The sequence below is a fragment of the Zeugodacus cucurbitae genome, chromosome 2 (genome assembly GCF_028554725.1).
Source record: "Zeugodacus cucurbitae isolate PBARC_wt_2022May chromosome 2, idZeuCucr1.2, whole genome shotgun sequence".
NCBI lineage: Eukaryota > Metazoa > Arthropoda > Insecta > Diptera > Tephritidae > Zeugodacus > Zeugodacus cucurbitae.
Genome location: NC_071667.1, coordinates 40,657,899 through 40,675,761, shown reverse-complemented (window position 1 = coordinate 40,675,761; position 17,863 = coordinate 40,657,899). Strand labels below are relative to the sequence as shown.

General features: G+C 36.5%; 2 protein-coding genes and 1 long non-coding RNA gene across 3 annotated transcripts; 2 read left to right on the top strand and 1 right to left on the bottom strand.

The window, feature by feature from the left end:
• On the top strand, nt 1-1,711 carry LOC128919814 (uncharacterized). The gene is made up of 2 exons (XR_008469953.1): nt 1-676; nt 1,287-1,711. It is a non-coding gene; the product is annotated as an uncharacterized LOC128919814 (long non-coding RNA).
• Nucleotides 1,712-11,130: 9,419 nt separating this feature from the next.
• On the top strand, nt 11,131-11,851 carry LOC128921582 (transcription factor Adf-1-like). The gene is made up of 2 exons (XM_054229605.1): nt 11,131-11,591; nt 11,691-11,851. Exons 1-2 carry the CDS (start codon nt 11,459-11,461, stop codon nt 11,849-11,851), a joined length of 294 nt encoding a protein of 97 aa, XP_054085580.1. The 5' UTR covers nt 11,131-11,458.
• Nucleotides 11,852-12,957: 1,106 nt separating this feature from the next.
• On the bottom strand, nt 12,958-14,461 carry LOC128923064 (putative nuclease HARBI1). The gene is made up of 3 exons (XM_054235436.1): nt 14,306-14,461; nt 13,874-14,241; nt 12,958-13,817 (listed from the first exon to the last, which is right to left on the bottom strand). The coding sequence occupies exons 1-3, from the start codon at nt 14,407-14,409 to the stop codon at nt 13,387-13,389; spliced, it is 903 nt and encodes a 300-aa protein (XP_054091411.1). The 5' UTR covers nt 14,410-14,461; the 3' UTR covers nt 12,958-13,386.
• Nucleotides 14,462-17,863: the final 3,402 nt, after the last annotated feature.

Sequence of the window (17,863 nt, the reverse complement as noted above, 5' to 3'; positions counted from 1 at the left end):
TTGTGTCTATCACTGTATATAAATTTTGGTTTGTATTTACATTTCTTAAATATTTGCCCCTATTTTCGTTGTCGTTATCGTTTTAAACCAAATAAGAACGCCTATTTGGCATTACTGGCATTATCGACATTTATCGAAAATAAATTGAGATTCCCCAATTAGAAACGACTATAGAATTGACATAGAAACAGTCGTTCTTTGTCGTTGCTATAATTGAGAGCGATATAGAAACGACGCGGTTATTTGAAGTGAAGATGAAAATTCCAAATCGGAAACAGTTTGAAATTTTAATTTCTGAAATAGAAAAATATCCTGCATATGCCAACGTTTTTAGAAAAGGGATAAAACCTTTAAATTTCAAATTTTTTGGACGGATATTTCCAAACAATTCAATTAATTTGCAAGAGGAGTTAATAAACAGATACCACAGTCTCCTTTGGAAGAAGCTGTTGCGAATTTAATGCAGTTCGGTAATTAGCTGGACCTCCAGGTATAGTAGTCGGATTAGCCGTAAGCGAGGAGACGCTGGAATTATCATATATTTTAGAAGAAAGATTCGAGGATGCAGATGCCACCACTACTTCTTTTGGTATACACTTATATACCCAACTTTCCAACATATCACCTATTAAAAAAAAAATAAAAAAAATGGAAGATTAAAATTGTTGGGCAGATCGTAAGTGCAACAAGTACAGTGGTACATTTGTTTAGAGTCATTAGGGAATAGCATAAAATCCATTAAGGACTGCTTTAAAGATGCGTCTCGTTACATAAGAAAGAAGTTTTTATTGGAAAAAGAGCGCCTTAAATTATACTATATAAAATATATATAGAAATTTCGATAACTTTTCGATAACGATAACAACTACAACGGGAATAGGACCGATTTATACCGAAATTATATGAACACGAATACCATTAAATTGTCGCTTCCACTCAAACATAACAATTTTTCAAAAATTGATCCAGTATTTTTCGAAAAATATTTATTTTATTTTTTTTAAAACCTCAAATTTGACTTATTATAACTTCTGTTATGTAAGCGTTATCGAAAAATGTACACCATTGAAATAAAAGTAATAGTCTTTTAGTAACTTCATCCTACAACTAATAGTAATGATTTTCACTCAATAAGTATATTTTCGAAATTTGATTGAATTCAAAATTTGAGCAAATTTTTACTTTTTATGGAAATAAAAAAAAATAGTTTAGTCCAATACCTAGCCATGTGTTGTACAGTATAATCGATTACATAAAAAATAAAACGGTGTTATTCTTATTTTTAGGTATATCAGCAATGGCAGGAAGTGCTATAATCGGTGGAGTGTTACTGGCTTTAATTGAAGGAGTTGGAATTTTATTTACCCGTCTTTCTGCAGAACAATTTCGAAATCCTACACCACCAATTGAAGATCCGATAGCACTAGGCGATACTGCACAATCTTTAGGTTTGGGTCAAACCCATCAGCATCAATCACAGTATCAGTGAATACGCGTTGTAATATGTACAGGATTCTTATTTATACATATGCGTTGTAACATATTTGTGAACCACGTTCATAACGGTGTAAATTTATTTTTAATAGACCATAATATTTAGCAATTGTACAATTTCTGAAAATTACGTTATATTAACATTTAAATCTTATATTTCAATAGTCATTTGTAATATTCTGATGATTATGTGAAATAAATTTAAATTAAATAATGAGTTTGAACAAAGAAAAACTTAAGCCCAAGGTAACAAAATTAAGGCAAACCACAAACGAAACTATAACCTATATTTAATTCCTATTATTCCAACAGAAAATGATCAAAATAATTTCTTGTAGCACACGAGTCATGAGAGTCTTGTTCACCTAATGGTTGTTTTTAATATCTAAAACTAAACAAGTTAGGTATAGTGTCGCAAAACAAAATGGTCAACGATAAGTTGAGATATCTTAATAAAACTTGGTTTACGTGTTTACCTTAAAAGTAAAATTCAGTACATAAAATCATTGCAGGGAAGGGCATCTTTGATTAAAATGTTTTGAAGTTACAAGTTTATTCTACATATTTCATGTAAACTAATAGCGTCATATCAACTAAACCTGTTCAAAATATTTTGTCCTAATAACTTGCCACACGATATGAAAATGAATGAAATGGAATAATAACCACCACATAACCCTCTAAATCCATTAGCTCAGACAGAATACATATGTCGATATGGTTTCCGGAAAGAGAAATATATGGTTTCCACCTCAGCACTTAGCATCATAAACCTCCAAATAAATCGATTTCCTCAAATTCCCTGTGAAAGGACCTGAATATGTATATAGGGCTGAAGAGATGGACCAAGAATTATCGGAGAGAACTGCAATTATTGGTTTTACTTTGAGCAAATTGAGAAATTCTAAAGTTAACGAATTAATCGGGATTAACTTTTATATTTTAAAATTCGCTCAACCACCAGAGGTAACATCCGTCACTAAATACTCCGAAGATTGTAATATTTTTCAAGGTCAAAATTTTAAAGTAAAAATAATTAAACATGGGATTCCATTAGGCGATGATAATATATAACTTCCTCAATGTAACACTCAATGTTAAATGTCGGATTTTGCACTGCGATTGGCTTTGATGTATTATTACTTGAAAACAAGTAAGGAAGGGCTAAGTTCGGGTGTAACCGAACATTTTATACTCTCGCAATTTATTGATGTAATTTTATAAAGACAACACAATTCGACCCATATATTCGGCATAAAGTTCAATAGAATAACGAAAATCATCATAAATAGTATATGGGGACTGATGTAATTCCTAAACCGATTTCACTCGTTTTCACCACCAAGATACAACGTATCGAAGACTATACGCTCACTTAATTTAATATTACTTATAATTAGGTATATGGGATCTGGGGGAAGTTATGACCCAATTTTTACCATTTCAGGTACAGAGAGAAACTGTTATAAGAAAAAAAATCAGAGGGAATGAATTACATTAAAATATCTGAGGGATTTACCTATATTTTCGGTGAAAAATTAACCTTAGGCACTGAGTTCTTCATGTTTGATATCAGGGGCCTTGAAAAGTCATGGTTCGATTTTGACAATTTTTCCACAAGTGATGTCACAGCTCAAATACAGTATTTGTGTAAAGTTTTATTCCGCTAGCTTCTTTGGTTCCTTATGAATACATTATAAAGTGAACGAATCAGATGGAATTCAAAATTGGGTTATATGGGAAGTAGACGTAGTTGTGAACCGATTTCGCCCATATTCCACCCGTGTCATCAGGGTGTCAAGAAAGTGTTATGTACCAAATTTCATTGAAATCGGTCGAATAGTTCTTGAGATATGGTTTTTGACCCATAAGTGGGCGACGCCACGCCCATTTTCCATTTTGTAAAAAAAAATCTCAGTGCAGCTTTCTTCTGCCTTTTCTTATGTAAAATTTGGTGTTTCTGACGTTTTTTGTTAGGGAGTTAACCCACTTTTAGTAATTTTCAACCTAACCTTTGTATGGGAGGTGGGCGTGGTTATTATCCGATTTCTTTCATTTTTGGACTGTATAAGGAAATGGCTAAAAGAAACGACTGCAGAAAGTTTGGCTTATATAGCTTTATTGGTTTGCGAGTTATATACAAAAAACCTATTTGGGGGCGGGGTCACGCCCACTTTTCCAAAAAAATTACATCCAAATGTGCCCCTCCCTAATGGGATCCTATGTTCCAAATTTCATTTTCATAACTTTATTTATGGCTAGTTATGACACTGTATAGGTTTTCGGTTTCCTCCATTTTGTGGTCGTGGCAGTGGACCGATTTTGCCCATTTTCGAAAGCAACCTCCTCAGGGTGCCAAGGAACATGTGTTCCAAGTTTCATTAAGATATCTTAATTTTTACTCAAGTTATCGCTTGCACTGACAGACGGACAGACGGACAGACGGACAGACGGACGGACAGACATCCGGATTTCAAATCTACTCGTCATCCTGATCATTTATGTATATATAACCCCATATCTAACTCTTATATTTCTTGGTGACACAAACAACCGTTATGTGAACAAAACTATGATACTCTGTGCAACAGGTTGCGAGAGTATAATAAAAAAAATTTGGCTTCTTTGAATTTATCAACTGATTCTAGTTAATTTGGGCGCGCTGAATTCAAAGCTAAATAATCAGTTTGTCTCTATCAGCTCTAGTTTTCATGATATAGCCTTTTTATACTTTTTTATTACCCAAATTAATTAGAATCAGTTGATAAATTCAAAGAAGCAAATTGAGTGTTGGCCTGTGTAATTATATCACTTGGTACCATTGTTCAAATTTTTGCATTTCGTGAGACACCAAGCCAATTAAAACGGTGGCGTTTATTTATATGAAATAAACGGTCTTGTAGCCTCTCCATTAGAGCAAGTATGATTTGGACTATTGTAAAATCCTTGCGCGAGGATACATTTTTTTTTCATTATTACAACGGAATGGAAGGTGAACAGTTGAAGTGAACGCAAGAGCAATTTTCGGTGCCCTGGAAAAGTCTAAATAACATTATTAAACTGAATGCGAAACCGAATTTTTTGTGCATGAAATAAAGACACAGTGTCCTGGCATGGATTGAATGTGTCTTCACTTTTGTGGTTTGCGGAATCTTGTAAAAAAAAGAAAACAAAATTGCTTAAACGTTTTGTTAGTGAACCCAAGTTTATAAAAACAATTTGTGGAAAGAGAAAGGAGAAGGGAGAAAAAAAACATCACAAAGCGTTATTGTGGATGCGGACAGCCGTACTAAACACGTGCGTATATATATATATATTTGGCGTAGGAACCGCTTTAAGCGATTATAGCCGAATCCACCAGAGCGCGCCACTCATTCCTCCTTTTTGCTTTTTGGCGCCAACTGGAAACACCAAGTGAAGCCAGGTCACTTTGCACTTGGTCTTTCCACCGGAGTGGAGGTCGTCCTCTTCCGCGGCTTCCTCCAGCGGGTACTGCATCGAATACTTTCAGAGCTGGAGTGTTTTCTTCCATCCGTACAACATGACCTAGCCAGCGTAGCCGCTGTCTTTTTATTCGCTGAACTATGTCAATGTCGTCGTATAAATCGTACAGCTCATCGTTCCATCGTCTGCGGTATTCGCCGTTGCCAATGTTTAGAGGACCATAAATCTTGCGCAAAACCTTTCTCTCGAAAACCCCAAGAGTCGTCTCATCGGATGTTGTCATCGTCCACGCTTCAGCGCCATACATCAGGACGGGAATAATGAGCGACTTATAGAGTTTGATTTTGGTTCGTCGAGAGAGGACTTTACTTTTCAATTGCCTACTCAGTCCAAAGTAGCACCTGTTGGCAAGAGTGATTCTGCGTTGGATTTCAAGGCTGACATTGTTGGTGTTGTTAATGCTGGTTCCAAGATAAACGAAATTATCTACAACTTCAAAGTTATGACTGTCAACAGTGACGTGGGAGCCAAGACGCGAGTGCGCTGACTGTTTGTTTGATGACAGGAGATATTTCGTCTTGTCCTCATTCACCACCAGACCCATACGCTTCGCTTCTTTATCTAGTCTGGAAAACGCAGAACAAACGGCGCGGTTGTTGCTTCCGATGATATCAATATCATCGGCATACGCCAGGAGCTGTACACTCTTGTAGAAGATTGTACCCTCTCTATTTAGTTCTGCAGCTCGTATTATTTTTTCCAGCAATAGATTGAAGAAGTCGCACGATAGTGAGTCACCCTGTCTGAAGCCTCGTTTGGTATCGAACGGCTCGGAGAGGTCCTTCCCGATCCTGACGGAGCGGTATTAGATTTGCAGGGATACCAAATTCAGACATCGCGGCATAAAGGCAGCTCCTTTTCGTGCTATCGAAGGCAGCTTTAAAATCGATAAAAAGATGGTGAGTATCGATTCTTCTCTCTCGGGTCTTTTCCAAGATTTGGCGCATGGTGAATATCTGGTCCATTGTGGATTTTCCAGGTCTAAAGCCACACTGATAAGGTCCAATCAGTTCGTTGACGGTGGGCTTTAGTCTTTCACACAATACGCTCGACAAAACCTTATATGCGATATTGAGGAGACTTATACCACGGTAGTTGGCGCAGATTGTGGGGTCTCCCTTCTTATGGATTGGGCAGAGCACACTAAGATTCCAATCGTCAGGCATGCTTTCTTCCGACCGTATTCTACAAAGAAGCTGATGCATGCACCTTATCAGTTCTTCGCCGCCGTATTTGAATAGCTCGGCCGGTAATCCTTCGGCCCCCGCGGCTTTGTTGTTCTTCAAGCGGGTAATTGCTATTCGAATTTCTTCATGGTCGGGTAATGGAACATCTATTCCATCGTCATCGATTGGGGAATCGGGTTCGCCATCTCCTGGTGTTGTACTTTCACTGCCATTGAGCAGGTCGGAGAAGTGTTCCCTCCATAATCCCAGTGTGCTCTGGACATCCGTTACCAGATTACCTTCTCGGTCCATACATGATAATGCTCCGGTCTTGAAACCTTCTGTTAATCGCCTCATCTTTTCATAAAATTTTCGAGCATTACCCATGTCGGCCAGCTTTTCAAGCTTTTCATACTCACGCATTTCGGCCTCTTTCTTTTTACGTCTGCAAATGCGTCTCGCTTCCCTCTTCAGTTCTCGATATCTATCCCATCCCGCACGTGTTGTGGTCGTTTGCAATGTTGCGAGGTAGGCAGTCTGTTTTCTCTCCACTGCGGAACGACAATTCTCATCGTACCAACTGTTTTTTTGGCGTTGCCGGAGACCAATTGTTTCGGCTGCAGCGGTATGCAATGAGTTTGAGATGCCGTTCCACAGCTCCCTTATATCGAGATGCACGTGCGTAAGCAAATGATTATATGTACAATCAGCTGTTCTCTTACAATTACCAGCTGTGATCAAAGCTGCCATACAGGTTTAATAAATACAGTATTCAAAGTTTTATACCCAACTGCATTACCGAACAAACAACAGGTTGCTAACACCCAGTAGAGAAATCGCTAAAACCAAAAAATGGTTGAAACTCAACATGACGTGACGCCGAGAAATAGTTTAAGCACGTTTAGAGTAAATACAATTAAAGAGTTACAAAAGGCTAACTCTCTTGTAAATGAAAGACTTAAAACCTTAGAAGCGATGTGTAATCAATTACACAAAGATAATATAGGGGTCGGCTTTAGTATAGTATCCCCCGATTTCAGAGTTAAAATGGGTATGGTTGGAAAGAGGACGATCTCCAGATTACGAATATATATAATAGGAGACTTATAGTTTTCGAGATATTCGCATTTAAAGTTGAAAATTTCACAAATTTTATGTGGCGATATTTCGATTATTACTTAACTTTTAACTTATATAATGCGCTTATTATACACTAACACTTCACTAAATTGTTTCCACATACTTCCACATTACATATTTTACAAACGAATAAAAGTTAATAAAAAATTACATGATTTATAATACATTTATTCCTGTTTCTTGAAAAACCATGATATTGGGTGGACCAGAGTTATTTTCCAAAAGCGCGGCCGAAGGCCGCAATTGCAGAAAAAAGCAATACGCGAAAGATTATTATTTTTATTTTCATTTGTTTGGTTATGGCAACACTTGATATCTGTCAACCTGGTTATTGTGCATATAAACAAAATTGTTTAAAAATTTAAATGCTTATTTAAAGCAAATATTAAACCAATTGATATAAAATAAGTATGTCCTCTTTATAACCATACCCATTTTAACCCAAAAACCGGGGGATACTATACTAAAGTTTCCCCAAACCATTAAATGTAAGTGTTGATGAAGTAGACAATATGGATGAAGATGAACTAACTAAAGAGACTGAGTGGATACTCAAAAAGAAGCGATCTTCAAAAAAAACGTAAAGCTGATAGTTCCCTAACAATTGATAGCCCTTTGGAAAATAAAAATAATGAAAATGCGGCCGTTAATGATACCAAAATTCATCGACCACCACCAATTATAATAAATGATGTTAAAGATTTTAATAAATTACATTCGAATATTACCGCTCTAACAAAACACAAATATTTAATAAAGCTTTTGAGTAACGGTGCCTACAAACTAAACACATTTAATCCTACTGACTATCGAACAACAACAAAATTCTCAATACTCAATCCATCTTGAACGACCTTAAAGATCAAGGTTTAATGTGTTAAATGCAATTAACAAACTTAATTGGAAGATTAAAGAGCCGCTAGATATGTTTTTAGTAGTATTCGATGCTACCGAGGACGTTAAGAAAGTTTATCAGATCAAAAGCATTCTTAATACCGTTATCAAGGTTGAGGCTATCAAAGCCTCTAAATTAATTCCTCAGTGCAAAAACTGTCAAGCTTTTGAACATACAAAAAACTTCTGCAGTAAGCCATCGAGATGTGTGAAATGTGGAGGCAAACATCCTACAACTGAATGCACCAAAGCCGAAAAAGATCCTGTCAAATGTTGTAACTGCGGCGATTCTCATCCTGCAAGCAACCGTGGTTGTGTCGTTGCAAAACAACTGCGAAAATTAGAGACAACAAGAATGGTAATACAGTTGAGGAGAATGTCAATCCTCAGGCGAAAAACAACGGACAAAGGAAGGAGTGTAGTAAGACCCCTCCCATCAACTTCTAAACTTACATTTGCGCAAAATGGCTAAGCAAGGTCAGACAAATACAGTTCAAAAAAAGTAGTCCGTTATCTCAAATTCTGGATAAACTAAACGAACAAGAAAAATTATTTAAGTCCATAAAGGAGCGGCTCAGCGCTCTTGAATACCATATACAATTTATTGATGAATAGTAACTCTTTGAAAATAATGTTTTGGAACGCCAATGGTCTTCCCAAAAGTAAAATTGAAATGGAAGTTATTCTAAACGACAGAAATATTGATGTATGTTTGTTGTCCGAAATACATTTTACGAACCATTAATTTTTTAAATTAAAAAATTATGACTTATACCACATTCCGCACCCAGCAAACTCAGCACGAGGAGGAAGCGCGGTTTTAATCAGATATTATTAAACATTTCGAAGAAGCCCAGATTAAGACTGAAGAAATTCAAGCTAAGGCAATTCCAGTAAAAATGCAGTCAGTCATTATATTTATTTGCTCTATAGAGTCCGCCCAGGCATAATATCAAAACTGATACTTATACGAGTTTACTAAAAAAATATGACGGAAGGTACGTCATGGGTGGTGACTTTAATGCAAAACACACTCATTGGGGATTACGTTTAACTACAACCAAAGGTCGAGAACTACTGAAAGCTATACAAGTTATTGGATGCAATGTCATTTCGACAGGGAGACCCACTTTTTGGCCTGCAGATAGTAGGAAATTACCAGATCTACTTGTCTTTTTTGTCATCAACAAAGTATCGAAAATCAATTTACGTATTGAAGATAGCTCAGATTTAAGCTGTGACTGAATAAAGGCGATTTTAAGCTAAAGCGCATATCGACAGATGCCGACTTAGATTGTGAAGTTGAATCTTTCACAAAAGTAATTCTAAATGATGCGTGGAACAGTACACCGAATATTCGCGTGAATCTAAGTGGAAACAAATTCCAAAAATTAGACAGTTTAAAAACTATTCCTTCAAAACGTATTTGTCCAAACTCACTGTTGATAAAACTACCGATTATTCGCTCTGGAAAGCTGCAAGGAATATTAATAAACAAATAAAACATGTCGCACCAATAATATTAAACGAAACTGAATGAGCCGTGTTGACGTGTATACGTGATATACTTACTTCCAACACAGTTATCGCACTATAGGTTAGAAATAAAGTGAAAACACAAACACCAGAATTATAATTCGTTATAATTAGTTAATTTTATTTTCAATATAGAGTGGACATAATATTCCGAAAAAATTATGTTTTATTCAATCGATGCACACACTGCACTACAAACGCAAAATGAACTACTTTTCCGGTCGCGAACGGCTGATGATCGGTGATCACGGATGTCGAGTATCGGTCGAACCTCTTTGGACACAGTCGAAAACGCAAAAACGGCCGATCCCGTTGTGATCTATCCCTTTCGTTAACTTGGGTGGTAAATGTAGGTGATTGTGTGGTTGTTGTGTTGCTTGCTGAGTGGTTTGTTATGCTGTGTTGTGTGTGTGCTGAGTGGTTCGTTATGCTGTGTTGTGTGTTGTTTGTTACGTATGAGATGACTGATTCGTTGATGGCGTGTGTGTGATGTGATAGGCGTGTGATGTCACAAGGTGCTGTGTCATGTGAACATCCCGGCCCCCCTAGGCGGATTAATCGCCTAGAAGCCGCTGAAGCTGTTGTAACGTGCTAACTACTGCCCTCAATCCCGTTGAGCGTCGTTGCTGATGTTGATGAGTTCGGCGTGGCGGAGTGGTTCACAACTGTGGACGCAAGCGTGGTCGCGAACGTGTGGTTTGGACGTATTCGTTGCGATGCTCTCCTCTGCGTTGGGCCAAATCGCGTCGTGGTCTGCGACGAATACGAGTTGTATCTTTTGTATCGGTTCGTTTGGGAAACCGGTGGAACATCATATGATGTGGTTAATGGCAGTATTGACACATACTGTCGGCCCAGCAGTCGTTGGTGGCATGGTCGTCTGACAGGTCATGCAATGCCCATGAGCTCTTTCGATCTGGCGGCGTTGTGATGGCTTCATGCTCTGGAAGATGGGGCATCTCTTAAGAGCGTGTGGGCGATGGCACAGACTGCAGCGTGGAGGCCACTGATCCTCAATCGGCTGCTCTTCACCTCTATCCCTCACTGCTGCGGCGGATGATGGTCCCATAACCCTTTGCGTCCTCGGCGCTGGGGCGGGTGTCACGTTCTCGGACCTCACTGTCTTGATGGGGTTCTGGCTCTCATCTACATCCATTTCTATGGGAATATGAAATTATATTAAAATTGACTTATAGTTTGGTGTAAAGTATTGTAGATGCGTATGTGTATATATATACATGTATATATATATATTGCTTAATTCTACTCGCGCTTGCTTGAATTTCTGTTTGCGTGTACGAATTGTGAACGATTGTATTTCGGATTTTGCGAGTGAATTGGCGGTATTGGTTTTTGATTAATTTTGTGTTTGATTTTGCGGTTTTTGTGTAAAGCTCCAGTTACCCATACTTGACTTGACCTAGAGAGACTTGATAACTGTCACATAAAAGATCCGTTTAATGGGCCTTGCATGTATTTGATTACCGAACGCATGACTTGACTTGAAAGTCTGTTGAATTTAGAATTTCAAGTTAAGTTGACATTTCAGAGAGTGGCATCTTTGCTCTCTCCCTTTATTTTGACATTTCAGAGAGTGACAGCTCAGTTATTTCGCTCGCTTTTTTGATAGCACGCTTCATTTCATTTTCATCATTTCATTTTCATAATCTCATTTAATTTTCTATATTTAATTTGCCATTTGATAAATAATCCGAATAAACACAATGACTGATGAAAAATTAATAGAAGAAGTGCGGGCGCGTGAAATTTTATATAACAAGACCTGCGTAGGCTACCGAGTGCCGAGCCGGAAGAGGGACGCGTGGGTAAGCGTGGCGAAGGAGCTAGGTGCTACTGGTAAGTAATTGTTATTAACAATTTATTTATTAGATTGTAATATATTTTGTATATATATATGTGTAGATGTTAATAGTTTAAGTTGTGTTTATTTTACAGAAGAGCAGTGCTCGAAGAGGTGGCTGACTCTAAGGGAAAGATTCAGTAGGGAGGTAAGGAAAATGGAGGCACCATCAGGAAGTGGGGCGAGTAACGCCGTAACCTGGCCATTGTTCGATAATATGAGCTTTTTAAAACAATATATACAGCCCAGACCGTAAGTTAATATTATTTTAATATTTTATACGTATTAAATATTTATTTCCCTTTTACAGAAATCGTTGCACCACAAACATTTTAGATGATATGTTTTCGCAGGAGCTGTTGGAGCCAATTAGTTTTGAATGTTCTCAGACTAATTTATCGTCGCCTTCGGAGTTGTCGTTTTCAACTCCGATCCGGAAAAGAGTAAAGAAAACAAACAGCGATGACGACGGCTGCTTCAAAGAAGCGTGCGAGCTATACAAAAGCATGTGTGTAGAGAGGAGCGAAGGCAGCGAGGCGGTGAGGTCGTTTGGTGTTATGTTGACCTCTATCATGAACGATAATAACATAAAACAAATGAAAGCAATACAAGTTTTAACAAATTCATTATTTGCTCTTAAATCGGAACCCGAATAATTTTTTTTTAATTTTTAAATCATTTGTTTGATGTTTTATACATATATTGAATTAATATGTAAAAATGTTTAAAAGGCTTGTTACCTAGACGTAAGAAACAACGATGTATCTCATTTTTCAAAAATAGTTTTAAAATGTTTAAAACGCTTGTTACCTAGACGTAAGAAACCACAATGTACCTCATTTTTCAAAAATAGTTTTAAGAATGTATTTGAAAAAAAATAAAACAATTTGTTTTTATAACTCTTTAATTTTGTGTCTTTGTCTTTTATTTTTTGTGTGTTATGTAGTTATGTTGGTAGTGATTAGTGATTGGAAGGTTGTTGTCATTGTGTAGTTGCAGAAAACATTCACCAATTTTTTTAAAGAATCATGGCGTTTTGATAGGGAAAAATTATACTATTTTGTATGTTGTATGTTATTTGATTATACAGCCTATGTCTTATTTACTAATTAGATACCATCATAATTATGATTTTGTCGGTAAATAAAATATATACATATATTTTCGTAATAAACTTTACTATACAGAATTCATTTGCCATATGCCTGTGTAATCTTCCTAATACAGATAATTACCATCTTTTTCAGTAAATAAAACAATATTTATAGATATATCTATGGTGTATACGTATGACACAGGTATACTTACGTGCGGAATTATAACCAGTATGTGAAAGGGGCAAACTCACGATATTTGTAAAACGTTATAAGAATTATTATTAGGTTTATTAAATGGAAATTCTCTTTGATGAAATACAATTGGTTTGTTACAAGTTTAATAAAATTAATGAGGGTTACTAAGATTCACCACACACATACAAAGCGCGGAAAAATATGTTACTAAGTCATGTAAACATATGGTTTAATAAAATATCATAAAAAAGTTAACGTAACAAAAAGTATAGTACTTCATACTTGGATTACAATTTTACACATTAAATACGATATAAATAAATATAAATATAAATAAAATAAATATACACTAAATACGATCTTCTTGAAATGAAACTGCTCCCTGGTTAATAAAATATTCTGCCAAAAAATCCCTTACACGGAATGCGATACAAGATGCATTGCGTCGAGTTGAACTTATTGAATGTAATGCACCTCCAACACTCTCTAAATCTTCACGCTATTCTCCCTCCAATATTCCATGGTCTGCGGTGTCTGTGTCTACAAATGTATCTGGACAATACCAACGATCATGGTCATTTAACATTACAAAATTGTGAAGAACCAAGCAGGTTAACACAATTGTTTCGCAGTCCTTTGGGCTAAAGTCTATGACCTTTCGTAGAACACGCCATCGAGCGGTTAAAATACCAAAGCTATTTTCGATTACTCTACGAGCTCGCGATAACCGGTAATTGAAAATTGCTTTGTTTCGTGGCAGCTGTGCACCGGGGTAAGGTCGCATTAAGTTTTCCTTCAACGGAAACGCTGCGTCGGCCACAAAAAAATGTGGAAAATCTGTTGAGGATTCATTCCATAATGGAGCTCTTGGTGGTAGTGGCAATTTGTTTTCCAAGAGCGCTTTACCAAATTTAGATTGCTGAAAGACACCTTAAAATAAAATAAAAATAAGTAAATATCTATATATTGCAAATCTTTTAATGTACCTCCGTCACTTTGTCCTCCATAGCTACCAATGCTGGCAGAGGTAAACGTATACCTAGCGTCGCAGGATGCCATTAAAACTATACTATAAAACTTTTTATAGTTATAAAATAACGAGCCTGAATTTTGTGGACGAACAATAGCTATATGCTTCCCGTCAATTGCTCCGACACAGTTGGGTATATTCCACAGTTTTAAAAAATCTGCAGCAATATCTTTATATTGTGCGGTACTTGGCTCGCTAAGGTATATCGGGGACAGATGTAACCAAAGTATTTCACACGTTTCAAGTACGATATTCCGCACTGTTGTTTTGCCTAACTTATGCATCGAGGCTATGACCTCAAAAGGTGTTCCATAAGCGAGGTACCTAAAAAATATATGAGAATACAATTAAATGAATAGAAATATGTTTCAAGGATTGTTTAACTTACATTAATGTTATAACCACTCGCTCCTCGACGCCAACTTGTTGTTTTGGTTTTTTTAAAAACGGACTAATTATATTTAAAAGAATATTGTACACTGTCCGATTCATCCGTGTTAAAAGAAATAGTTTTTGGTCGTCTTCTTTTAATTTTAAAAAGTTCTTCCAGAAGAAACCATTTGGGTTTCTATCCAGATTAGCTGGATGAACGGACCAGCGGCGTTTACGTCTTCTCAAAACTTTTCTTCTTTGAAGGCGAAGAATATTTAAATAAACAAGCTATTGGAATAAATCACTATCCATTATTAAGATTTATTATTATTATTAAGGTATTCGGCAAAACAATTTGTTTTATTATTTATTAAATTTTCACAAACTTCACAAATCAATTAAAATGTCACATTTGTGTGCTCTCTCAACATTCAAAAACAGCTGATTTCTACGCGCTGTGTTTAGTATAACTGCATCTAAGTTTTCCAAGTCAAATTTTTCGAAGCTGAGTCAAGTCAAGTATGGGTAACTGGAGCTTAAGTTGTTCTTCGTTGTTTGGAAGAAAACATAATTTAACGAGTGGTCGAGTTAATATGCCGGTTTGCGTGCGTACATCAACTACTCTTATGTGACCATCGGATCCTCGATGAACCTTTTCGATGCGGCCTAGCCGCCATTCGGTTGGAGGTAGGCATTCGTCCTGGATGAGTCTTCCATCTTTCCATCCTTCTGGGTGGTCTTCCATCGATGTCTCTTATGAAGATCTTTGAGGTAGTCTTCCTTCCATCTTTGACTAAATTCATGATGGATTGTTAAATTCAGTGAGTCTCCTTCTGTCTCAGGTATGGCGAGAAGAGGAGCTCCTCTGAGGAAATGGCCTGGTGTGAGGGCTGTGAAATCGGAGGGATCTTGCGAGAGGGGTGATATGGGTCTTGAATTGAGTACGGCTTCTATTCGAGCGAGTAGTGTGGTAAACTCTTCATAATTGAATTTATGATTACCTGCTGTTTTCTTCAAATGGGACTTTTGAGTTTTTTACTGCTGATTCCCAGAGTCCGCCCATGTGTGGAGAACATGGGGGTATGAATTGCCAATCGATTCCTTGGGGTGCATATTTATTGAGAATTTCAGGGGAGACTTCTTTCATGAAGTTGATAAACTCCTTCTCTGTGGCTCTTTTGGCCCCAACAAAGTTTTTCCTATTGTCACTCATTAACTTTGACAAAGCGTGCAAATGCTGCAAGAAAAGCCGCAGTAGTCAGATCTGAACATAGCTCGAGGTGTACTGCCTTTGTCGTAAAGCATCCAAAAACAAAATAATAAAAAAGGAGAACACAGGAGTCGGCAAACAACGAGGGAGGAAAACACCACTTTATCGAGGCCAGCGCTGGAAAAAAAACAACACAAAACAAGTAAGGAAGGGCTAAGTTCGGGGGTAACCGAACATTTTATACTCTCGCAATTTATTCATTTAACTTTATTTATATTATATAATACACAATTTGACCCACATATTCGTCATATATATTGTATAAAGTCCATTGAAAGTTGGAAACTATAATATTAGGTTAGAAGCACCGAGGTCCTCGTGTTCGATATATGGGGCCTTAAAAACCTATGGTCCGATTTCGGCGATTTTTAGAATGGGGCTGCCACACTATTAACATAGTATTTGTGCAAAGTTCTGCACCGATATCTTCACTAGTACTTACTTTATATATTGTAATGTAAACGATTCAGATCGTCTTCAAAGTTCTGGTATATAGGAAGTAGGCGTGGTTGTGAAGCGATTTGGTCCATTTCCACAACATATCATTGGGATGTAAGGAAACTATTACAAACCAAGTTCCATTGAAATCGGTCGAGTAGTTCCTGAGATATGGTTTTTGACCCACTTTTAGTAATTTTCAACCTAACCTTTGTATGGGAGGTGGGCGTGGTTATGATCCAATTTCTTTCATTTTTGGACTGTATTAGGAAGTGGCTAAAAAAACGACTGCAAAAAGTTTGGTTTCTCTATTGGCGAGATATGTACAAAAAACTTAGTAGGAGGCGGGGCCAAGCCCACTTCCCAGAAAAAATTACATCCAAATATGCCCCTTCATAGTGCGATCCCTTATACCAAATTTTATTTCCATAGCTTTATTTATGGCTTAGTTATGGCACTTTATGTGTTTTCGGTTTTCGCCATTTTGTGGGCGTGGTAGTGGTCCGATTTTGCTCATTTTCAAAAGCAACCTTCCTATGGTGCCAAGAAATAAGTGTGCCAAGTTTCATCAAGATATCTTTAATCTTATTTACTCAAGTTACAGCTTGCACAGACGGACGGACGGACAGACAGACATTCGGATTTGAACTCCACTCTTCACCCTGATCACTTTGGTATATATAACACTATATCTAACTCGTTTAGTTTTGGGTGTTACAAACAACCGTTATGTGAACAAAACTGTAATACTCTCTTTAGCAACATTTGTTGCGAGAGTATAAAAAAGTCGAGTATTACATGCTCGCAACTTTCTTGCGATACCCCTTGGGCTAAAAAACAGCAACAAGCAGGATCGCTCATAACAACCAAAGCAAAGGCAAAAAAAAAAAAAAACAAATCGTACTTACATACATATGAGCATATTCGAAACCCACATATACATATTGGCAAATTTAAATAGTTTACCGCGTGGTTACTCTTTTTCCACCCTTTTATATACATAACTTATGGTACATACACAAATGAACAAGTGAACTAGACCACCTGCCAGGATATTGACTTCGTGTCCCCAAACACACCAAAAGCGAAAAAAAAAAATTTATATATATATAAATTTATAAGACAAGTATTCACTATTTGCAAATTCTCCTGCGATACCCCTTGGGCTTTAAAGCAACAAGTTGGATCGCTTACAAAAATCAAGCAAAGGCAGAAGAAAAGAATAAAAGGAAATAACAATATTAAAACTCCAATTTCATTTATGTATGTGCACATATGCCCTTAACATATGACTCTCTCCCACACCACATACACATATTCACGCTTGCTCATATATATATATATATATTTACATACATACCTATACATTTTTATAACTTATATACAAAACATACATATATACAAATATATTACCTTCATTTATTACAATTTTCCGCGCTCTCATCGAAAGTTTATTAATATATAAATACCATCCTATTATCTCTCACCAAATATCATTTACTCTCTACAACAAATTTTTTTTACATACATACCTATATTGTGTAAAACATACATACAAATATACATTTATTAATATTTGAACATTTAAACACGTTTATACATAAATGCATTTCAGCACTTCTTCATATGTTATACATTACAAATACATATAATATAACATTTATACGAAGCTAAAGTGATACGAATGAAACAAAAAAAAAAAATCATCCAAACATACATGCATAAAGCAGAAGCATATGCAAGCACATGCAAATAAAAGATATACAACATTTTCATTTCATTTCGTTCGCGTTCTTAACTTATTAGATACAAATATGCAAATTACAAAAGATACAATAATTTGGTACACTGTAAAAAATATTTTTT

What these genes read in the sequence shown, in the direction of transcription:
- LOC128921582 (XM_054229605.1), top strand. Translation starts at nt 11,459, where the DNA reads ATGACTGATGAAAAATTAATAGAAGAAGTGCGGGCGCGTGAAATTTTA. An exon ending in GAAGGAGCTAGGTGCTACTG is followed by an intron (nt 11,592 to 11,690) that starts GTAAGTAATTGT and finishes TTTATTTTACAG; the next exon opens with AAGAGCAGTGCTCGAAGAGG.
- LOC128923064 (XM_054235436.1), bottom strand. Translation starts at nt 14,409, where the DNA reads ATGAATCGGACAGTGTACAATATTCTTTTAAATATAATTAGTCCGTTT. An exon ending in CGAGTGGTTATAACATTAAT is followed by an intron (nt 14,242 to 14,305) that starts GTAAGTTAAACA and finishes TATATTTTTTAG; the next exon opens with GTACCTCGCTTATGGAACAC. An exon ending in TGGAGGACAAAGTGACGGAG is followed by an intron (nt 13,818 to 13,873) that starts GTACATTAAAAG and finishes TTTTATTTTAAG; the next exon opens with GTGTCTTTCAGCAATCTAAA.